General features: G+C 46.1%; 1 protein-coding gene across 2 annotated transcripts in view; it reads right to left on the bottom strand.

Annotated features, from left to right (window-relative positions):
• Positions 1–6,899, bottom strand: part of MINDY3 (MINDY lysine 48 deubiquitinase 3) — a 42,581-nt gene extending 35,682 nt beyond the window's left edge. Inside the window, exons 1-3 of one of the 2 annotated variants that reach the window (XM_081882280.1) lie at positions 6,703–6,899; positions 6,264–6,507; positions 127–206 (exon numbers count right to left, since the gene is read on the bottom strand). In XM_081882280.1, coding sequence (XP_081738406.1) covers positions 127–206; positions 6,264–6,360 — 177 coding nt within the window. In that variant the 5' untranslated portion in view covers positions 6,361–6,507; positions 6,703–6,899. Of the gene's footprint in view, positions 1–126; positions 207–6,263; positions 6,634–6,702 lie in introns of those variants that run through there. The other variant, XM_081882281.1, reaches the window with a different exon arrangement.
• Between the last annotated feature and the right edge of the window lie 16,489 nt (positions 6,900–23,388).

The raw sequence follows: 23,388 nt of genomic DNA, 5'->3' as shown, positions 1-23,388 counted from the left end.
AGTAAACCCAACCAATATATATTTGTCACAGTGTTTACTTTAGGTGTTCACATAAGCCAAAGGACAGAAGGTGAAAATAGGTATGTTTCAAATTTACATAGTTTCCACAAGCTTCTATAGTATTACCTGAATGGGTGCAATCACAGCGCAAGGGCCTCCTTCAAATTGTTCTAATGCAGTTGATTCTGATTCACTAAATACAAACCCTAATAGGAGGAACCAAAATAATGGGTTAGTTGTTTCCAAAGAAAAATGTCCATTAATAGAATAGTCTTTCATACTTACTCCTTGTCAGAGTCAAACTACTGAGTTCTACTTTCAATATTCTGTCTCTCCCTAACAAAACTCAAACAACCCTGCTCAGTTCTTTTAATGGTAGGTAATTATCATTTCCTAGTGTTTATATCCTTACTTATCCTACCTTCTGTTAGAAATGTGCAAATGTTATTCAGTCTGGCTTGGCAAAGGCCATCAAATCCTCATTCCAATACAAGTGCTGCAGTGACAGGCATATCTTTATTGTATGTATGTATGTATGTATGTATGTATGTATCTATCTATCTATCTATCTATCTATCTATCTATCTATCTACATACACACACACACACATACATATATTCATATATATCACTACATTTCTTCTTAAACCAGAACCTAGGCAGGTTCCAACATTGTAAAAGAAATCTTTTTCTTAATGTTTTAAGAAAAAGTCCTGGGGACAAAGTATAAATAAATGACTGGGGACGGGGGAGTGGAAACCTACATGGTAATGTCCATATACTGGTGGGCGGGTGAGAGGACACAGTTATGGTCTCATCAAATGACTACCTTCAACTGGGTTCAACAAATAATAAATTCCATCTGAACACAGATATCCTAACTCCCCAATGGTACATTCCAGCCACACACAAAAACTGTGCTCTGCAGTTTTGCTCAATTTTGTATTGAACTCCATGCACTTTCTAGGTCACATTCAATCTAGAGCAGTGTATTGCTTTGACACAAACGAGGTATTGGAGTGAACAGAGTGTACAAATATGTCGCTTTTGCTTAGCTTTTCCAGTAGCAGAATGAAACCATGAAACAAACCAAAAACAATGGATACAAGTTTCATCTGCCATTTCAATATAATGGGTGAAGGGGGTATTTTTACAAGACACAAACATTTACAAGGTTACTGTAGGAAATGATAAACAAGTACAGTCCATCTCTGAAGCAGGTCAACATAAAAAGCAAGACTTGCATGTAATTTCAAGGACTATGAACTTTTAAAAAAGCGTATTTATGGGGAATATTTTGAATGTGAGTACTGAAGATTATAGTCACAATACGATGTTAGAACAAACTTGCATTGAGCTCAGCAGCAGGTCTAAAATTGTTATATGATAGGACAGCAAAACAAGGCCAGGTTTTCTGACTTGACAATAACTGAAGCGTATATTAACACAAAGGCACTGTAAAGCTTGAAAGCTTCTATTCCAGTCCAAGCAAGTTGCTGGGGTGAAAGGGGGTGGGAAAAAGCTGCAATAGAACCAAAACCAGAAAAATCCAACTTAGGGGAGAAAGAAGTGAAGAATAAAATATATTAACCAAGTCAACAGAACAGATGGCAACAGTCATCTATTAACAGACACTGCAGCATATACTGGATTTGTGACAGAGGTGTTTATCCTGTCTTACCAGAAATCTTCTAGCAGATCACACAACTTTCTCATATATCACAAAACAATTTTTCCATCCTGTGCAAACACAGAAATTGCAGCTGACTATACCCCCAGTCACTCAAGTTCACACACTGTCTACATGAGTGAGTACACGAGAATGTGATTTATTATGTACACAAAAGGACCAGGGTAGTGATCGAAATGTTTTTTATCCAACCTTTGCAAAAACAAAATTCTTCTTCAAATTAATTACTTAGCTGGGATTTCTTCAACTTACGTTTCTTTCTTATTGATCCTTCAATTATAGGTACAAATAGTTTAAATTATAACCAAACAAGCTTGCACTTCTGACCAAATTATTTCAGTACAGTTAGTAATTACTAATTTAATAGCCTGAAATACTGCCAATCAAAGTGAACCTTTTTTAAAAAAGAAGAAAAGAGAAGGCCAAGACAACTTTATGATTCATCCCTTTTTTTTTGGTCAACACATTTCAGAGATTTAGGATTGTTCATCCATGAGATTTCCTGTCCATTGTTGCCAGTATTTTTCTGAAGGCAACATGGAGCCCTAACATAACCCTAATCTGCTCATGAAAACAAATTCATTGATTAGCTCCTTAAAACAGACAACTGCCAGAACATACTACTTGCCCTTCCCTTTCTTATCAACATATCCAGCTGCCAGGTCCCTCAATCAAACAGACTTTAATATAAAAGCATTGACAGCAGCAGCCAAACTACAGAACCTAAGATAATAGCTTAACAATAACAAGTAAGATAGTTACAAGCACATATAAGCTCCAAAATGTTAACTGAGCATGCACACACAGAGAGAAATGCACTCAATGCAATACCTGTTTATAACATTCCTCTCTATGTAAAACAGGAAAATAAATTTAAAAAGCTTTCGTATGCATGCACACTTCTTCAGATATCTGGTATCTGAAGAAGTATGCATGCACACAAAAGCTTATACCCAGAAGAAACTTAGTTGCTCTCTAAGGTGCTACTGGACATTAATTATTATTTTTTAAAATTTATTTCGACTGCATCAGACCAACATGGCTACCTACCTGAATGTAAAACAGGAAATAAAGGGAAAATAGCCGTTCCCAAGAGGGGACAACATAATGTGTGATTATTGTTTCAGCAGCCAATACACAAAGGAGAACAGTTGTAGAAAAATAAAGGACAAATCACATTGGTCTAGAATGCATATCACATTAAACCATAGTTTAAACAGGCTGTAGGGCTACTGCACACTGCTCAAAGTTCCTGTGGTGTTCTTCTCCTGCTCCTGCTCCTATTGCTCCACAGACAAAACAAGCCAGAGTCTGGCCTGTTATCTGAACCCAGGCTCATTGCTTGTTTCTTTCAAACCAACCATGAACAGAAATGAAGGTTTGTTCTTGGTTTAACCCTCATGGTGTGGCTTGAGAAGAACAAACCACAAGCCCAGGTTTGAACAATATGACAAGCCAAATTTTGGCTTGTTTTGTTTGTGGTGCAGCAGGAAGATTGAAGGAGGACCACCTTAGGAACCTATAAGCGGCATATACCACCTCACTGCTCATTCACTTTGAACCACAATCTATTTTTAATGTGATGTATGAAGTAGGCCACTGGAAGCAAACAGGAGCATTTCTATAACACCAACACATTTTGAACATGGTCATAACCACAAATGCATATTTTATTGATGATGAAACATGAACTGTGGCCAGAACTGAACTGAGGAGAGCAATTAGCAGCAGCATTCTGCTGCAAGAAGCCAAACTTCCAACTAATCGTTCTTGTTCTCTTCCCTCAGTTACCTTTTATTGAAAAACAAATTATTTCATTAGAGTGGTTTGCCATGCATCTGAGATTCAAGTTGATGGAAATGATGGAATGGGCTAAGACAGGCTTCCTCAACCTCGAACCTCCAGATGTTTTGAGACTACAATTCCCATCATCCCTGGCCACTGGTCCTGCTAGCTAGGGGTCATGGGAGTTGTAGGCCAAAAACATCTGGAGGGCTGAGAGTGAGGAAGCCTGGGCTAAGATATTGTCAACCCAGAAACAATAACTTTAGGGGGTGCCTTTTTCTGTAGATCTACCAAGGAGTTAGTTACCTGGGTACAACATTTGGAATGGTGGAGACGATGTATACTGCAAAGACAAGACTAACTACACGTGTTACTGCCCAAGTAATTCATTTAACATGTTTACATTTCCATTTAACTTATCAGTGCTACATAAGCATATACTGGCTAGGTTGCACCAGCAGCTATTTTAAATAGGCTATAGGGCTGAATCATCTTGTGGTGTCCACAAAATTTAGCAATTTCCAATTACAGAATGGCACTTCTAAAAGGACATTATAATATATTGTCAAATGAAAAATACGGATAAATTAAAATGAGGACCATATTAACTTTCTAAAAAGATTACATTGATGATTCCTAAATGCTGTGTTTTAGAGGGAGCTTTCGGTGCCATGCCCAAACACAGTAATTATTATTGGATAAATATTTGCACTTCATTGTTTCTATTGCCAGTGCTGTAATAAGCAATTCAAAGCTTTTATTAACCTCTTGGGAATCAGTAGTATGGACACAATCCATAATTTCTTTCTACCAAGATCACAGTACATCAACTTTTAGGTTACAAAAAAAATCCCCCAAAGCAAAACAGAAAGAACAGAATAACTTGTAAGGTTTTTATATTCATTATTCATGGACAAGCTGTTGATAGCAGTGTTTTTTTATCAATGCAATCAATGTGCATCATTATATGCATAGAGTAAGCCAAAGTCAAGCTTAGAGAGGAGGAAATGTTGAAACCTTTTTCTACATATTCCACAACAATCTAGACTATAAATGTGAAATTATACTAAAAGGATATCACATCCCAAGTCCATGCAGTACTTAGAAGAAAGCCTTGCTAACAAATCAAAAAGTATTTCAGATTCTTGGGCAAGAGCACCAATTTTACAGCTCTGTGAAACCAGACCAAAAGCATAACATGCAATACAACAAGGCAGAAATTTATCAGAACAACTAATGGTTAGAATGACTATCTTAAGGAAACCCAGGACCCTTGACTTACACACATGACGGAATAGCACCAATGTTACCCAACCATGTAGGATAGTTATTACAAATAGCAATAAAACGGTGCTGAACATAGTAGCACTGTTTACAACACAGAACTGGGAGAAAATTACTAGTTTGTCCTTGACTACAGGCAAAGGAGCAGGAGATGTATCTTGTCACCTACTGGGTTTAGAGCTGGGTGACATCAGCTTTTCAACATCATGGTGTACCGCCAACCAAACATCACAGTTTGGCGATATACCGTGATGTTGAAAAAAACAAGATGCATTGGCTTATACCCACAAGACACCAGGTGAAACTGCCCCAGCTTTCACCTTGAGAGCTAAGGCAGTTTCACCCAGGCTCGCAGGCTAGGACAATGCAGATTGTTTGTGCCGCTCAGCTGAGCGGAGGTTCTCCCCCAGCTGAGACAGCCCCAGTGCTCTCACCACTCATGTGCCTCATGTACGAAGCATTGGGGCTCCTCTGAATGCCCGCTGTGGGGAGTGGCAAGCGCGCTCCCCTCAGCTGAGCAGTTTCACAGAGCCCCCACCACGCTTGCAGAAGCCAGTGCCGGGTTGGGGGCTCCTTTAACTGCTCGACTGAGGCAAGGGCAGTTGTACACTCCTCAGTTGAGCAGTTTAAAGATGCAGAGGGAGGAACAAACTGTATTGGTGCCTCACCGATACAGCTTGTTTCTCCCCCTCTATCGTATGAGGGCAGAGTGGGGTGGCAGTTTCAGTCAGAGATATAGGAACTCTTGACTGTCTCCAGCAGACACTGCTAGAAGAGGGACTCAGGAGCAGAGGCGGTTTCACCAGCGATATACCGCTGAGTGAAACAGACATCACGGTCTGCTCCTCATACCGGTCCTGGGTGATATATCACCCGGGCCTACCTGGGTGGCAAATACACCCTTTCACAACAGTAAATATACCAAAGACTTTTACAGACAAAGAGAAAGGGTTTGCCAACCTTATGGTGCAAAATATATCCCCAGCTCATACGTAGATAGGGTGGGGGTGGGGAGGCAAATGACACATCTTAACAGCTATCATGATGACTGTGCCACCACTATATTTGGGTCCCTTCCTGCCCATTTCAAAACAGGAGAATAACAAGCAAAGGAAGATGCATCAAGGGGAGAGAATATATCTCATCTCACTACTTACAGTGCAAAAAAAGGGGGGGGGGGCAGAAGAGCAAGAAGGGTGGAGATCCCTTATTCTCCCAAGTCACAAACCACCCACCTCTCTGCCATGATGCAGTTCAAGGCTGCGCCAGCTGGGAGCGCTTGTCATGCCAGACACTACCGACGGCATCACGCTTCCCACCAGCGCCTGACGAGGAAAGGGGGAGAAGGAAAGAGCACAGGGGTCCAAAGGCAAGAAGACGTGTGTGCAGGATCCGGAGGGAGGGGGGGTGAAAGGGAAATCTGAAAGTGAATGAAGGTGGGAAGAGGGAAGGAGGATCAGGGGGAGCGATGGGGGGGGGGGGAGGGAAGGAGGCCGGGACGTACCTTGTGCCCACCGGCAGAAGATGGTGTCGGCGAGGCCCTGCGTGCCGGGCTTCTTGCCCCACACCAGGTGGACGACCTCCTGCCCCAAGTCAGCCATGGCGGCGGCTCCCGGCGGCGGCGGAAAGGCGGCAGCGGCGGCGGCACAGGCGACGGAGGGGCGGCGGCCAACCTGCGTTCGCTGAACATGGGCAGGAGGCGGAGGAAGCGGCGGCGAAGCGGACTCCTCACGAGGCGGCTGCCGGGCCTGAAGGGGGAGAAGCGGGGGGTGCTGAGGAAGGAGGACGGGGGCAGACGGAGGCCCAGCGCCGCCCGTTGAGGCGCTTCTCCCTCGACAGAGGCCCGCGCCGCCCTCCCCCGGCTTCCCCTCAGAGGCCGCGCTTCCCCGCGAGGGGCCGCCTGGACCGACTCCCCCGTCGGCGTCGCGGATGCTTATACTGACCGGCCTTTCTGCTCTTCCTTCCACACTGCTGCGCGCCCGCCCGCCTGCCTCACCCGCTCTCTTCCTCAGGGCTCAGTAGTAATACTGAATGGCGGGGCTGGGCACTACGGGCAGTCCCCATTGGAGCAGCTCCTTGACAAGCAAGCACCCCGTCGAATCGGAGACGTCGAAGCGGGGCTCACTTTCTCCCCCGCCCATCCTGACTCGGGGAGTTAACAACACGGTCAGAAACGGGGCGGGGAAGGGAAGGGATGCACACAAACACGCTCGGCCGCACGCCAATCAACAACAGGGCTGGCTGTGATTCGACTGAGCTGCGCGACAGGCATGTAGGCGGGCCAATCCATGGAGGGCGGGCGGAGCCGGAGGAAGGGCGAGATGCTCATTCATAGGGTGGGTACAAAGAAGGGTTCGTTTCAAAGTGGGAGAGTCCCGCCCGGCTCTCGCTTCCTGTGTGAATGCTCTGTGCGCGAGTGTCCAGGTAAAAATGGGAAGAGTCGTCGTGCACGCCGGTTGGATTTCTGTTTTTTAGTTTAGGAGGTTTTAAAATATTGCAGAATAGAATTTAGAAAAGGAGGATGAAGAGCATATTAAGTCAAAACAACCCATAACATACCAGTTACGAAACAAAATTTTAAAAAATTCATTCCAGTAGCACCTTAGAGACCAACTAAGTTTGTTATTGGTATGAGCTTTCGTGTGCATGCACGAAAAAAGCTCGTTCAGTGCATGCACACGAAAGCTAGTACCAATAACAAACTTAGTTGGTCTCTAAGGTGCTACTGGAAGGAATTTTTAAATTTTGTTTCAACTGCGGCAGATCAACACGGCTACCTACCTGTAACTATACCAGTTACGATCCAATAATGTAAAGAAAGAAAAAGCAATTGGTTGCACAAGTTCAATGCTGGTGGATCAGCTTTGGGGCCAAGTTCCCCCCAGGAAGTGCTGAGCAAAGCACTTTTTGACAGGTGGGTGGTACATATTGCATACCCTCCAACATTTCTTAGGTGAAAATAGGGACATCCTATTTATCAGCATCAAGAGCAATTTTTATTATTTATACCCCATCCATCTGACTGAGTTTCCCTGGCCACTTTGGGCTGCTTCCAACCTATATGAAAACATAATAAAACATTAAAAATTAAAAAGCTTCCCTATACAGGGCTTCCTTCAGATGTCTTCTAAAAGTTGCATACCTCAGGTTGCGAACGTGATCCATGCGGGAAGCATGTTCGCAACCTGCAGGATTCGCAGCTTGAAGCGCTGCGCATGCGTGTGACACGATTCAACACTTCTGCGCATGCGTGTGATGTCATTTTGTGTTTCTGCGCATGCGTGAGCACCGAAACCCAGAAGTAACCCATTCCAGTACTTCCGGGTTCAGCATGGTCCACTCCTCAAAAACACGCAACCCACAGCGTTCATAACCTGAGGTATAACTTGTAGTTACTTAGCTCCTTGCCTTGGGAGTGGGTCCCATGATAGTCTAAATTGCTGTAAGTGAGCCATCAGGCGTCTCATTGTGCATTTCTCAGCATCTAATCCAGTTCAGCCCTAAGAATGAGGCCTTTCTTGAGCTTATGTAACATCCCTTTTTCTGCTTGATCGCCATTTGAGCACCGAAGTACTTGTATCACATGTGTGTGTTTGTAAAATAGTAGCGGAAAAGTGCCAGCAGTAGAAAACTGGGCTTGATGGAAAGAAAGAGGAATAGGAAACAATTTCCAGTGGGGTAACCATTTTTGTCTGCAGCAACAAAAACACAGTTTGTGGCCCTTTTAAAAGACAAGCAAATTTATAATGGTATAAGGTGTTATGAACTGGAGCCCACTTCATCAGATACATGACATGTTATCCAAGGTAAAGCAGTATACTTTTGACAGCAGAAGATTCTTTGCACTGACGTTGGAGGAAAATGAAATGCATAATAACACAGACTCTGATGATTATACAAAAAATCAAATCAATAGAGAGACCATTCACAAAGCAGCATTGAAGACAACACAAACATCCTGGTGTTGGCAACCTAATTAATACCTGCAGAGGTTGGGGGGGCTGTTCTTTTATCTCAGTTCAGGTCACAGGTGAAAAAACTGAACTTCTTGAGTACAGTGGTACCTCGGGTTACATACGCTTCAGGTTACATACGCTACAGGTTACACACTCCGCTAACCCAGTAATAGTGCTTCAGGTTAAGAACTTTGCTTCAGGATGAGAACAGAAATTGTGCTCTGGTGGCATGGCGGCAGCAGGAGGCCCCATTAGCTAAAGTGGTGCTTCAGGTTAAGAACAGTTTCAGGTTAAGAACGGACCTCCGAAACGAATTAAGTACTTAACCCGAGGTACCACTGTATAATTCAGCAGTTCCACACTGGAATTTCTCTTCCGTCATCGATTGTTCAAGTGTGGCCACTGTAAGTTCTGTGGATCATATTTTCCCATTTATTGATAACTCTCAAGATATAGATACTCCTGTTTCTTTTCTCAGCTGCCCTGAGGGGAATCATAGATAGGTACTATGAAAATTCACAAACTGTAGTAGACTACACACACGTAAATGGAGATGATGGAAAGTTCTACCAACACAATCCATCTTTCCCTTTTAAAAAATAATACTCTGGTATCGAATAGGACAGGGGTAGGGAACCTCTGGCTGACCAGACCTCCTCATTTGGCCTACAAGACTATTACCCCCACCTGCCCCACACCTGATGGCATATGTGGCATCAGGTGTGGAGCAGGTAGAGGTATACCTGATCCCTGTAAAAAAGCAGAATTAATCAGCTTGTGGCAAATACTTGCACTTCTGTGCAACCTGCCTATGTTGTGGTAATGGATCAGACCCCATATTTGATACTCCTATTAATAATTTTCCTCAACCTAATGTAGCCCAGCTGAGCCTATTGCATGGGGAAAGAAGGCATCACGTTTTCTATGAGATTCCCTCATCATAAGAGGCAACACAGGCCAGATTCACACACTGATCTTCTGGTTCCCTCACCTCCTATCTTAAAACAACATGACTTTGTCTCCCTTGATAAACCATAAAACTTTCAAGCTTATCGTAAAGCCATAAAACCTTGAATGGACAACATCTATTGCAAGCAATAAGCCACACTTACAACAAATCCATAAACTACATGTGTTTAAAAAATGCTAATTGCTCCCAATTAGGCAGGAAGGTTTGTTTTCACGGAGACAGCAAGCTGCCTCAGAATCTTTAACTGACAACTTTTAGCATGCCCAGTTGCACACCAGACATGTTTCCATGTCCAAAAGATTGAATGAATGTTATTCTAATAGTGGAATTTATTATTTTTCTTTTATGCATCCAAAGAAAAACCATCCTGCTATAATTTACTGTAAGTTTGTTTTCCACTTGTAATTGTGGTAGTTAGCAATTAAGTTTAGGAATGGATTGTAGATTTATATTCTTCAAAGGAAAATTTAGTATAAATATTCCTTCTTTGGGGCATCTCGCCAGTCTTCTCTTGAAATGACTCACAACTAGCAACCAGGTAATTATGGATTAAGAATGCATAATTCGATACAGTTGCCCAACTCCACCACCACAATCTAAAAAGCCCCACAGGGTGTAACTTTTCCCCATAGGGTAGTTGTTCCCCCTATTGATCACTCTGGTTGCCCTTTTCTGACAATATAGCTTCAAGAATGAGGACTGCTTGAGGTATGTGAGAGTAGCAACAGTGTTTTCCACTCAGTGCTTGGAACAGGGCTATCCCTACAACACCCTCACATAAGGCAAGATGAGGGGACTGCCTCGGGCGGCAGGATCCACAGGGGCAGCAGATCCCAGTGTAGATCTTTATTCCCCCTGTGTTCCTGATGTAGATCTTCGCTTACCCCTTTTCCCTGATTGAGAGAGGGTACCATTTTGTGCTTTGCGTCAGGTGCTGAAATGTTTCAAGGCATCCCTGGCTTGGAACTACCGTATTTTTCGCCCTATAGGACGCACCGGCTCATAGGACGCACATAGATTTTTTGGGGGGTGGGAATAAAGGGGAAAAAATTATTTCCTCCCCCAGGCACGGGGCTGGGGCGGGTGGAGCCTGAGGTTCCCCCTCCCCCAGCCCCCAGAACGGGACCCAGAGCCATGCCGAAGCTGCACGCAGCTTTGGCATCGCTCTGGGAGCTTGTGGGGCTGGGGGAGGGGGAAGCCCCGAGCTTCCCCCTCTCCCAGCCCCCAGAACCGGACCCAGAGTGATGCCGAAGCTGCGTGCAGCTTTGGCATCGCTCTGGGAGCTTGCAGGGCTGGAGGAGGGAGAAGCCCTCCGCCAGCCTTCTAACCAAGTCGGGGGACAGGGGGAAAGGCACGCTGCGCCTCCCGCTGTCCCCCGAGTTTGTGGGGCTGGCGGTGGGGCTCTCCTGAAGCCTGGAGAGCGAGAGGGGTCGGTGCGCACCGATCCCTCTCACTCTCCAGGCTTCAGCGAAAGCCTGCATTCGCCCCATAGGACGCACACACATTTTGCCTTCATTTTTGGAGGGGAAAAAGTGTGTCCTATAGGGCGAAAAATACGGTAGCCAGTGACCTTTTTAAAAGCCCTTTAATTTTCACAGCAATACTGCTGATCTAACACCAGGTGTCAATGCTGCTCTTCCAACTATCGGAGTTCCTGTGTAGGACCTATTTCATGAATATTCTCTGCGCTTCCTCTGGCCTTTGATTTTGGTTTGGGTCCATTAGCTGCTGCTTTATGTCAATCAATATCTTATATGGCTAGTGCATCAAATACTCTACTGCATCTGCTCACGGTAGCTCTTCACTGCAGTCTTGCAGAACCTGGATAAGATTTTAAAATCAAGATTAACTCCGAGTTAATTAAATTGAAGCCATGTGAAGGAGAAGTGGGTTTCTACCTAGAATGGTTGATCCTTAAAATGATGGCATCTGTTCTCTCAGGTTTTGCTTCCTTTTTTTAAATAAGGGACATAGGCTATAAATTGCTGGCATAGCTCACTAGACTTTGAGTAAGTCACTATCAGCGTAATCTATTTCAGAAGCTTACTGCTGAATCACCACTGTGAGTTCCTTAGAGGTAGTGTTGGGGTAGCAGCTAGAGTGTTGGACTAGGCCCTGAGATACTACGATTCAAATCTCCACTCAGCCATGAAGCACACTTGAGTGACCTTGGACCAGTCACTTACACTCAGCCTAACCTACATCACAGGGTTGTTGTAAGGATAAAATGGAAGAGGAAGAGAAGTATGTATGCCACCTTGAGCTCCTTGAAGGAAAGGTGGGATAAAACTACAATCAATCAATCAATCAATCAATCAATCAATCACATTATATAAAAGCTACATAAACATCAGGAAGGACTTTCTGACATTTAGAGCCTGTTTGACAGTGGAACGGGCTCCCACAACAGGTGGTGGACTCTCCTTCCTTAGAGGTTGGATGGCCACCTCTCATGTATGATCTAGTTGAGATTCCTGCCTTGCAGGGGGTTAGACTAGATGACCCAATGCAGTCGCTTCCAACTCTACAATTCTATGTTTCTATGATTTGCATTTAATAGTGACTTGCTCAGCCTGAGGTTCACATTGTGAGAAGCAAAGCTACAGGGAATCAGGCAGAGGGCCTTCTCGGTAGTGGTGCCTGCCCTGTGGAACGCCCTCCCATCAGATGTCAAAGAGATAAACAACTACCTGACATTCAGAAGACATCTTAAGGCAGCCTTGTTCAGGGAAGTTTTTAATGTGTGACATCTTAGTGTATTTTTGGTCTTTGTGGAAGCCACCCAGAGTGGCTGGGGAAACCCAGCCAGATGGGCAGGGTACAAATAATAAATTGTTATTGTTATTGTTATTGTTATTGTTATTGTTATTGTTATTGTTATTGTTATTGTTATTGTTCCCTCCTTGGCATATTTCTGGTTGTAGGCATGACCTATGGAAGAAGCAAGGCCTTCTTCGGGGGTTAATACTCTGAACGTTTCCATCTTAGGCTTGGGTTGTATATATGCATAAATAAACCTATGTCATAAAAACACCACGGTATCTGCTGTCTCTCATTCCGAAGGAAACAGAAACTCTGGAATCTCTCACTGCTCAGCGACTGGGCTGCCATGCAACAATATGTACATAAGCAGGAGTTCTTGTAAACAGACTGTGGTGGCTTCGTGGAGGGATGCAGAGGGCCCAATCCATATATATAGTACACCAAGCCCAGGGTATCCTCTTGACAGCCCTGCTAGTTGTTAACATGTGTTTATGATTTGATTCAGCTCCAAAGTAGTTTCATGGTTGAGCCACCCTGATATTAATGGTTTGCAAACAGATTTAAAACAGCAACAACTTGCAGGCAATCTTAAATATGGATGTTGAGACAATAATGGGGTGAGGGTGAGAGGAATATAATAAGCTTTCATAAAGCTTTTTTTTTCCCATGTAGATAGCTTGTATACGGCAAGTCGAGTTCAGTATAGACAAAGAGGAAATAATTAATCTGGGAGCAAGAGACCAGCCCAGGAAATGTGTGCCAAATGGAGCAATCAGCCCATATATTGGCTAGGGATGGCAGGGGAATTTATTGTGGAAAGATCTCAAGACCGATCAGGTCAGTGCATAGCTTCAGTGACAACCGAGGGTGAGCAATTTACTAGGTTGAATAACGGACCCATGCAGAATACAAAAGCAAAAGAAATGGAACTTTGGTTAGAATGCAGAGGAATAACAGTCAGAAGTATGTCCTGAGCTGTCCAAGGGTTTGTGCAGATATCTACAATTTTAGCTGGGAGCTTATGCTGGAAATGGACTCCCTAATATTTTGTGCCCAGAAATAAGAATCCTGCATTTCTCTCCTCTGCCATTCCCTATCACATAACAAGAAAGGTGAAATATACTCAGAGTCGCAAAGTGATTTCATGCTCTTTATTCAGCTCATAGTGGTGAGGAGGAATGAATGAATGTCCCCTCAAAGTATCTGCTTTATATACATTATTTACACAATGGGCTGCACATGATTGGCTAATTCCAGGATTCTACTGTAGGCCAATCAGGTCGTGGATTCACTTCTATCTGGAGCATGATTGGGTGGTTCCTGCTAACCAATCATACTGCTGCATTGTTCTAGGACCAATCAGACTGCTGCATTCTGAATCCTATTGTTCTAGGACCAATCAGACTGCTGCCTTTTGGAGCCTATTGTTCTAGGACCAATCAGACTGCTGCAGTTTGGATCCTATTCAACTCAGTACATAACACCCCTCCCCTCTAAGTTCCAGTCCTGCCCGGAAGGTCGCATTCATAGTCCTCAAGGTACGCCGGTGGCCTACGTGTGCGTTGCGGCCTGGGGTGTTCCCTGGTCCGGGGTTCAGGTTCTGGCTCGTGTTCCAAGGATGGGGCTGTTTGGTCTGGCGCAACCGGCTCGCTCAGTCGTGGTTCTGGTTCCGGTGTCCTTTCGGCCTCGCGGGTCCTCTCTGTATTTACTGATTCTGCCTCTCCTGCTTGCCCCTGCTGCTCTATGGGCCTCACTGCCCCACTGTTCCCTTGGGACTCCTCTGACCTGTCCTCCTCCTCCTGGTTTTCTCCCGGGAATCGTCGCCGTATCTGGTCGCAGTGGCGGCGCCAGCATTGCCCCCCATCTGTTAGCACCTCGTACGACACGGGGCCCGTGACCCTGGTGACTGTGGCAGGTACCCATGCAGGGCCTGCCCCAAAATTCTTTGCGTACACTGGGTCCTGGGCCTCGAAGGTCCGGGGGTTCCTGCCTTCCCCCACCACTACCTCATCCTGAGCTCTATCGGGGTGAAGGCGGTCCAATCTGATTGCAAGGCGCCGACCCATTAGTAGTTCAGCGGGGCTCCGGCCAGTCGTTGAGCTGGGGGTGCTGTGCTGTGCTAGAAGGAATGTGGCAAGGCGGTACTCCCAATCCCCTTGCGTCATGCGGCGAAGGGTGTCCTTGGTGGTCCGCACCATGCGTTCTGCTTGGCCATTGGTGGCAGGGTGGAATGGCGCCGAACGGATGTGGCGGATGGCGTTCTGCACTGTGAAGGTTTGAAATTCTCCTGATGTAAATGCAGTCCCGTTGTCTGAGACGAGAGTGTCAGGGAGCCCGTGGGTTGCAAACAGCCTGCGTAGTACCCGGATGGCTGCGGACGTAGAAGTGGACGGTACCAGTGCGACTTCCAGCCATTTGGTGTAGGAGTCCACCACTATGAAGAATGTTTTCCCCTGAAAGGGGCCAGCGAAGTCCACATGCAGGCGTGACCATGGTGCTCGGGCGGACTCCCAGGACTGGACTGGGGCCCTTGGGGGATCTGGGCGGGATTCCTGGCAGGCCTGGCAGTGTTTGACCCAGGCCTCTATCTCTCCGTCGATCCCCGGCCACCACACATAACTCCTGGCAAGGGCCTTCATTCTTACTACCCCTGGGTGTGTCTCGTGTAGGGCTGTGAGGACCCTTTTGCGGAGGGGCTGGGGAACAACGACCCTGCTTCCCCATAACAGGCACCCCTTGTGGGCTGACAGTTCATGTTTGCGGGTTGTGTAGCCGGCGAATTCTGGCCCGGGGCTGCGGCTGGGCCATCCCCTCCACACCCAGTCCAGGACCCGGGAGATGACCCTATCTTTCTTGGAATGGTGTGCAACTTCTTGTGCCTGAATGGGGCGGTCAGGAAGCAGCTCCAGGCTCATAACCTCTTGTGCAGGTGCTGGGTCGGGGCCTGTTTCCGGTAGTGGTAGCCTGCTGAGGGCGTCTGCATGGCCCATCGCCTTTCCAGGGCGGTGAATCAGTGCATACTGGTAGCTGGCAAGGAAAATTGACCACCTGAGGACGCGAGGAGACAGCACTTGGGGGGTCTGCTTTTCGGGGGCAAACAAGCCAAGCAACGGCTTGTGGTCAGTCACCACGGTGAAGGGCCGCCCGTACAAGAAATCATGGAATTTTTTTACTCCCTTCACGATTGCCAGACCCTCCTTGTCGATTTGCGAGTAGTTCCGCTCGGTTTCGTTGAGTGTCTGGGAAAAGTATGCTACCGGTACCTCTCTTCCATCCGGGAGTTGGTGTCCCAGGACAGCGCCGATGCCATAGGGCGAGGCGTCGCATGCTAGCACCACCGGCAGCCTCTCGTCGAAGTGTGCCAAGACCGAGTTTGAGACAAGCAAGTCCCTGACTGCCTGGAATGCGGCCTCCTGGCGCTGGCCCCACACCCAAGGGGCCCGCTTGTCCAGGAGTCTGTGTAGGGGCTCCGCTACCGCCGCCTTGTGGGGAAGGAAGGAATGGTAAAAGTTCAATAATCCCAAGAAGGCCTGAAGTTCAGTCTTGTTCTTGGGCGCTGGGGCATCACAAATGGCCCGTACCTTGTCCCCAGTCGGGTGAACCCCTTCTGCATCCACCATAAATCCCAGAAAGTCCACTTGAGGCACTCCTAGTAGACATTTTTCCCGCTTCACCTTGAGACCCGCCATCTGGAAACGGTGCAGAACAGTGCGGAGGCGGTCCTCAAACTCCTCTGGTGTGGGCCCGGCAATCAACACATCATCAAAGAAGGGGGTGACACCAGGAATCCCTTTAAGGAGAGAGTCCATTAGATTCTGGAATATGCCTGGTGCCACGCTGACCCCGAATTGCAGCCGCTTTACCCTGAACGCTCCTCTGTGCGTCACAATCGTCTGTGCCTCTGCTGTGGCCTCATCTACTGGCAGCTGTTGATATGCTTGGGCCAAGTCCAGCTTGCCAAAAATTTTCGACCCAGCCAGGGTGGCAAGGACATGGCTGACCACTGGCACTGGGTATGCATGGGCCATGAGGGCCTTGTTTATGGTACATTTGTAGTCTGCGCAGATGCGGACCGAACCATTAGGCTTGACGGGTGTGACGATTGGGGTTTCCCAGGGGGCATTAGGCACCGGCTCCAGCACTCCTTGCTCCACGAGTCGGTCCAATTCCTCGTCTATACGGGGTTTCAGGGCGAATGGGACCCGGCGGGCCTTGAGCCTGACTGGTCGTACTGCGGGGTCAAGCTGTAGAGCAATGGGGGGGCCCGTATACTGTCCCAATTTCCCATCGAAAACCCCCGGAAACTCCTTGCATATGGCGTCCACGTCCACTTGTAAGCTCATGTGGTTCACCCCGGTGATGGCTAGTCCCAGTGGTCCAAACCATGCCAACCCCAGTAAGCTAATGTAGGGGCCCTTGACCACAAGCAAGTCCAGTTGCCGCGTCCGCCCTCGGTATTGCACCCTGAAGGTCCCCACCCCCATTGTGGGGACCTTACGTTTCTGGAAGTCCCGGAGGGTGAATGGGGCCGGCCTGAGTTTGGGACCCCCAGTAGGACACAGTTTCCTTAAGGTCCTTGCCGAGATTATGGATAGAGTTGAACCCGTGTCAAGCTCCATGCGGCATGGGGCCCCCTCTATCTGTACCTCTACATAAATTTTCTCTACGTTGGGGTGGGGCAACTGGTATACCTGGAAGTCTGTGAGCTCCGTCGAGTTGCCTTGGTGCGTTGGGCCCCGGGACCTGGGGCTCTTGGATTGGTCATCTGATGCCTGGCTTCGGGTGGGCCGAGCCCGACACACCCGGGCGATGTGTCCCAATTTTCTGCACTGCCTGCACTCTGCGTTGCGGAAACGGCAGGTCCTCCTCTCGTGACTTTCTCCACAGCTTGCGCAGTTCCCTCCTTCTCGTCGAGGCAGCTGTGGTATGTGGGCTGCTTGAGTGCGCTGCTGTACTCGGTGCACCTCCTCCCTGTCGGATCCCGAGTCGTTGGTGAGGTCTTCGTGGTGGACCCTCGGTTGGGACGGCTGGCTCAGCCGTGCCTCTTGCGTCGACCTCTCAGCAGCTTCCGTTGCCAGGGCCTCCTCCAGAGCGACCTGGAACGTTAGGTTCTTCTTAGCGTAGAGGCGTCGTTGCAGCTTCTCATCCTTCAGGCCACCGACGAGGCGGTCACGAAGCATGTTCTCCAGCTCTGAGAAGTTGCAGAACCAGGCAGCTTGGCGGAGAGAGGTCACAAACCCAGTTATGGTTTCCCCAGGGGCTTGCCGCTTTGCGTAGAAGGCATTTCGACGAGCCACCACTGAGGGCTGTGGCGAAAAGTGCCCCTTCAGCTGTTCCATTATTGTTTTGTATGGAACAGTAGCGACGTCTTCAGGCGCAAGGAGAGCCCGGGCGATTTCAAATGTCTCCTCTCCGCAGACGCTGAAGAATATTGCCCTCTTCTTGGCGTCTTCTTCATCGGTGACCCCTTTGGCTTCTAGGAGGAAGGTGAAACGGGAGGCGTACGCTTCCCAGTCTCCAGATGCTGGGTTGAATGGCGAGAAGTTGCTGTCAGTTGCCATTCTGAGTTCCTTGTGTCCCGGAGCTGAAGCCTGGATACACGGTGCGAGGCAGCGGTGCGGCAGGTGGTGGTGCTGCGGTGCTGTGTGTGGCAGTCAGGTCAGCGGGATCCCACCTTCGTCGCCAGTGAAATATACTCAGAGTCGCAAAGTGATTTCATGCTCTTTATTCAGCTCATAGTGGTGAGGAGGAATGAATGAATGTCCCCTCAAAGTATCTGCTTTATATACATTATTTACACAATGGGCTGCACATGATTGGCTAATTCCAGGATTCTACTGTAGGCCAATCAGGTCGTGGATTCACTTCTATCTGGAGCATGATTGGGTGGTTCCTGCTAACCAATCATACTGCTGCATTGTTCTAGGACCAATCAGACTGCTGCATTCTGAATCCTATTGTTCTAGGACCAATCAGACTGCTGCCTTTTGGAGCCTATTGTTCTAGGACCAATCAGACTGCTGCAGTTTGGATCCTATTCAACTCAGTACATAACAAAAGGAAATTTCATTTGAAATGATAAAAGGGAAGAGAAATTATCATGGGTGGGAAAATAAGGTTTTTGCTGTCTTCAGCTTACTTTTGAAGTGGCTAAGAGGTGCTTGTGAGTCTCTCCTCATTCATCCTACAAATATTACTCAGTTGTTTGCACTCTGCACACTTCCCAGGTTCCCATGCTTCCTGCAAACTCCATGATGTCCTTGACAAACCTTTCCTGTAAATGCCGAAAGCACGTTTCTGCCTACCAAGTCAAGTCAAGTCAAGTTTTATTGCGGCAAAAGCCAGTGACACAGATTCTGCCTACCAAGTGCCTGGGTTGGGCATTGATTGTAAAATAACAGCAGCAGCAGCAGCAGCAACAACCCTTCCCCCATTTAGAAGAAATAATTGCAGAAAGAGGTAAAGAGTAAACGGAAGATCTTCCCTTAAAAACAAAATCAGCCAGTGCACTAATCTCAGGCAATAGGTAGTCACCCTCCCCGGATTCCCACACACTGATTAAAAGACAGGAGAAGATACGAAGCAAAAGTAAGTCTTCCCATAGAAGTTCTTCAGAACAGGAAGCTCAGGCATCTTGGGGAACTAGAGAGCTATGGAGAAATGTTAAAATGGGAAGGGGAGGAGAGAAAGCACCACACACAGTGATTAAGTAAACTCAGTCCTGTTGTTGTTGTTTAGTCATTTAGTCGTGTCCGACTCTTCGTGACCCCATGGACCAGAGCATGCCAGGCACACCTGTCTTCCACTGCCTCCGGCAGTTTGGTCAAACTCATGCTGGTAGCTTCAAGAACACTGTCCAACCATCTCGTCCTCTGTCGTCCCCTTCTCCTTGTGCCCTCAATCTTTCCCAACATCAGGGTCCTTTCCAGGGAGTCTTCTCTTCTCATGAGTTGGCCAAATTATTGGAGTCTCAGCTTCAGGATCTGTCCTTCCAGTGAGCACTCAGGGCTGATTTCCTTACGAATGGATAGGTTTGATCCTACACCCACCAAAATCCCCGATAATTTATAAAGTATCTTGTGAAAGATTTCACATTTTTCCTGTAATCTTGGCAGCCTCCCCCTTTCTTGTCTGATGGCTTATCTCACCTTGTGTCATGGTGATGGCTCAGCCATCACTTGTCTCTGTTCTTCAGTGGCATCTTTCTAAGCCCAGATCCTGAGGAAGCTTGTTTGACTTCATATTTACTAATTTCAGGAATTATAGGGAGAACCCAGGAATTTTAAGGGATCCTTGCAAACCCATAACACTGTGAATAGCTGGGAGGACAGGAAGATGCAAAGAGCTAACCCACACACCATTCTTAATTATAGTAAGTTTATGACCTACTGGGGATATAAAACATCCTATTGATTTCTCCTGCAGCTTGTATTAGTGGTAATCATCTTTTATCTAGAGGGAATGGAAAGTAAAATGATTTATAGTTCTGTTTCTATGGAAGCTCCTAATTCTAATTGCCAACAGGCTTTTTTAAAAAAATTGCTCTTACACTAAATTCTGACAATGTATTTTTAGCCCAAAGGCACATTTTGATGTTTGTGCTCATCCTGAACTAGGCATTAAAATGCTGTCAGTGGATGGATATGCACCACAGATTGAAAACTACTTGATCTAGCACAATACTCATAATTTAGTAGGATCATGCAATCCTGCGTACGGTTTCCTTGGAGGAAGTCCCATTGAGCTCAGCAATGCTCATTTCTGACTGCTGAGGTTCAGCTTGCAAACACAGCGAGCTTTAGCAAAAGACCTTCAGCTGGCTGAAATTCAATCATTAGCTTCCAATCAGGAACATTCTCAAAGAAGTATTGCCATTTAAGCTTCCAGCACGAAACTCAACAAGAAAAAATATCCAGCCTCATTTTCCTCATGTCCTGAATTGTTCCATGGTCATTCTGACACAATCAAACAGTAAAACTTGAAAGCTTTGTTATTACCTCATCCACTTGCTAGAGACAGGAGGGTCTGTCAGTTACCCTGGCAATGCAGCAGATGATGTTATTGCTCTAGCTTGGCGGGCGGCAGGATCCTAGAGCTTCCCTCTTCTTCATTCCTCTTCTATTACGTCAATGCACACAAGGGTGAGGAATAAGAGAAACATAGTTTCCTTACTGATGGGTATTCACCACCCACCTACCTTTTCATCAGTAGTGGATGAAGTTGTGGGGCGGATGCATTTACCTGGCTTCCAGGCAGGTGAGTCGCCGCTGGTTACTGAGGGGCAAGGTGGATATGGTGCAAACACACCAGCAAAGCCAATCCAGCATTCCTGCCTATGTGTTTGCAACATGCTGCCCTCTCTGCTGCCTCACCCTTCCCGTTCCTGGTAGGTTGTAGTGACTCATCTGCTGGGAGGTTAGGTAAGTGTCTCTCAACCATCCCACTGTTCACTATTTCTTCTCATTATTCACTGTGGTGGGCATATCTGGTGTTATACGAGTGATAGTTACAATCTAAGTCTATACCTCTGTGACAACAGGATACTGGATTTGATGTGCCACTAGCCTGATTCAGCAGGATCTTTTTATCTTCTTAAATGTTATTTTTTAAAAAAGGGGGGAGAAATAAATAAATGCAGTCGTACCTTGGTTTTCGAACAGCTTAGTTCCCGAATGTTTTGGCTCCCAAACATCGCAAACCCGGAAGTGACTGTTCCAGTTTGCAAACTATTTTTGGAAGCCAAACGTCCAACGGGGCTTCCGCACCTTCTGATTGGCTGCAGGAACTTCCTGCAGCCAATCAGAAGCCACAATTTGTTTTTCGAACATTTTGGAAGTCAAACGGACTTCTGGAACGGATTCCGTTCAACTTCCAAGATACGACTGTCGTGACCCGCAGTGGAAAATCAGAGAATATACATTCTCACAAGGAACAGAGAAACATAAAACTTTTAAGTTGCCAAGTATGTCAAGAATTGTTGTGTGCAATCCTGACCTCATAGAATCAATTGGAACATTGCCATTGATTTCGGTGGGAGGAAAAGCGCTGTGTGTTCTGCCTCATCGGCATAATGACTGTGACAAAATCCATATTTATTTACATAGCCAATAACCGATAGTCAGTGGCAATAAGAAACAGTTTTGAAAGATACAAACTTATTAATGTTGCCAGGAAGTGAGAATCAACTGGTGCATATTTCGTTTGTTCATTTATCTTCAGCTCTTTAAAAGAATCAAGTCATGTATGATATGGCTTACTTAACAAATACTGCATGAGCATTGTTAGAATTTGCTGACAAAATCTCCAGGTTACGAAACAGGTGTGTAAGAACAATCATATGCCTGGTTTCTTCAGCCTCTGGATACTGTCAGATTCCAGCTCCCATCAGTCCAAGACCAACATAGTCAATGGTCAGAGATGATGGGAGATAGCAGATCAGCACTGCTGCCTGCATTTTGGACTGTCCTTGGCAATGGAAGCTGTCACTGTGAGCTTCTGCACTTCAGAATTTGCCAGCGCACCAGCACAAAACAGTGCTGACCCCAGCACAATAAGTGTACATTTGTCCTCTTGCGCTGATCTCACTGAAGGGCTGGTTCACACATGCGGCTGAATTTCTTACCCAGGAATGACCAGAATTTCATGCCTGGATTCACATGGAGAAAGTAGGGTGTGGCACAAATCTTTCCCAGCTTTACTCAGCAATTGAAGCTGTAGCACCCTGCTTGTGGTTAACGCTTAGCTGGAATGAAATATTCAACGCAGCAATAGAGAAATTAAAATAGTAATTTATTTGTCAGACAAATAAATAAGAGGCACAGTGGTACGTGGTTACCAAGCTCTGGCCTGCCTCCTGCCATTCTGGCCAGCACTTATATTCCCTTAATCCAGCCCCCTTTGCTCCTCCTGTGGCTGCCTCTGTCCAATCAGCCTGGTTGAAATTCCTATTGGCTGTTTGCTAGAACCAATCACAAAAAATACACCCACAAAAGATACACCCACTTCCTTGCCCTTATAAGGGAGACAAAGAGCTATATATATGACATATAAGTAATAATATATCTTACATGGAATCTTAATTACCAGCTCACCTCTTGCCCTTCTTGCCCTACTGCCTTCTAAAACAAATGTTTAATCTTACATTTTTATGTTCAACAGATGTCAAGGATCTTGAGTTTCACATCAACATTGAAAGATTTCCTTCATTTAATGTTTCTAAACAAATGCCTGACAACTATATATCAAGACTGCTTGGATGGCGTCTTCTGTCTGGCAGGGGGGGGGGGGGGCTAGGCTCATTTGCCCCTCTGGTCTCCTATTGCAATATGACTCTATGAAATAAGAATCTAGCATTCCTTAAATCCTTTGCATAATTACATTTAAGCCAATATATTTAAGCTAATATATTTCATACATTTATCATAGGTAGCCTCTTAAAAGAATAAAGCTTTTCAAAGTAAAAAGGAAGAAACTCAGTAAAACAGCTTTTAAAAGAAGCCTCTTCAGTTTAAGAAAGAATGGCTTTAGAAAAAGACTTCCCCAAAAATGCTCTCTTTCTTCTAGCTAAATGTTTTTTTTTTCCATTTGCTCCTGGCCTTTCAACCTTAGAAAGAAGATCTGGCTCATTTTACTGGGAGGCACATTAGTATTATCTTACCCCATTCCTAATGGTGTTTTTTCAGCCTTGGGGCAGCATATGTAATTCTCCCTTTTTATGACTTTGAGAATTGTTTTTCTACTATAAATCAATGGGGCCCTCTTGTCTTAGGAGAATGGCCAAGGTTTTCTCTGCCTGGCATGAAACATTTGAAAATCCTTTTTTAAGCTCATTTTTAAATACAAGCCTTGATTGAAATATATAGAAGCTTTGATAAAAATGCAGGCTTATGGTTAGGTGCCTCAAAGCTAGGATCTTTTAAAAAATGCCATGCAGGTGCTGT

Source organism: Podarcis erhardii, assembly GCF_964252035.2.
Source record: "Podarcis erhardii genome assembly, chromosome: 12".
In the NCBI taxonomy this organism is placed as follows: domain Eukaryota; kingdom Metazoa; phylum Chordata; class Lepidosauria; order Squamata; family Lacertidae; genus Podarcis; species Podarcis erhardii.
Note: the sequence above shows the minus strand (reverse complement) of the source record. Positions and strands in the feature narration are given on the sequence as shown.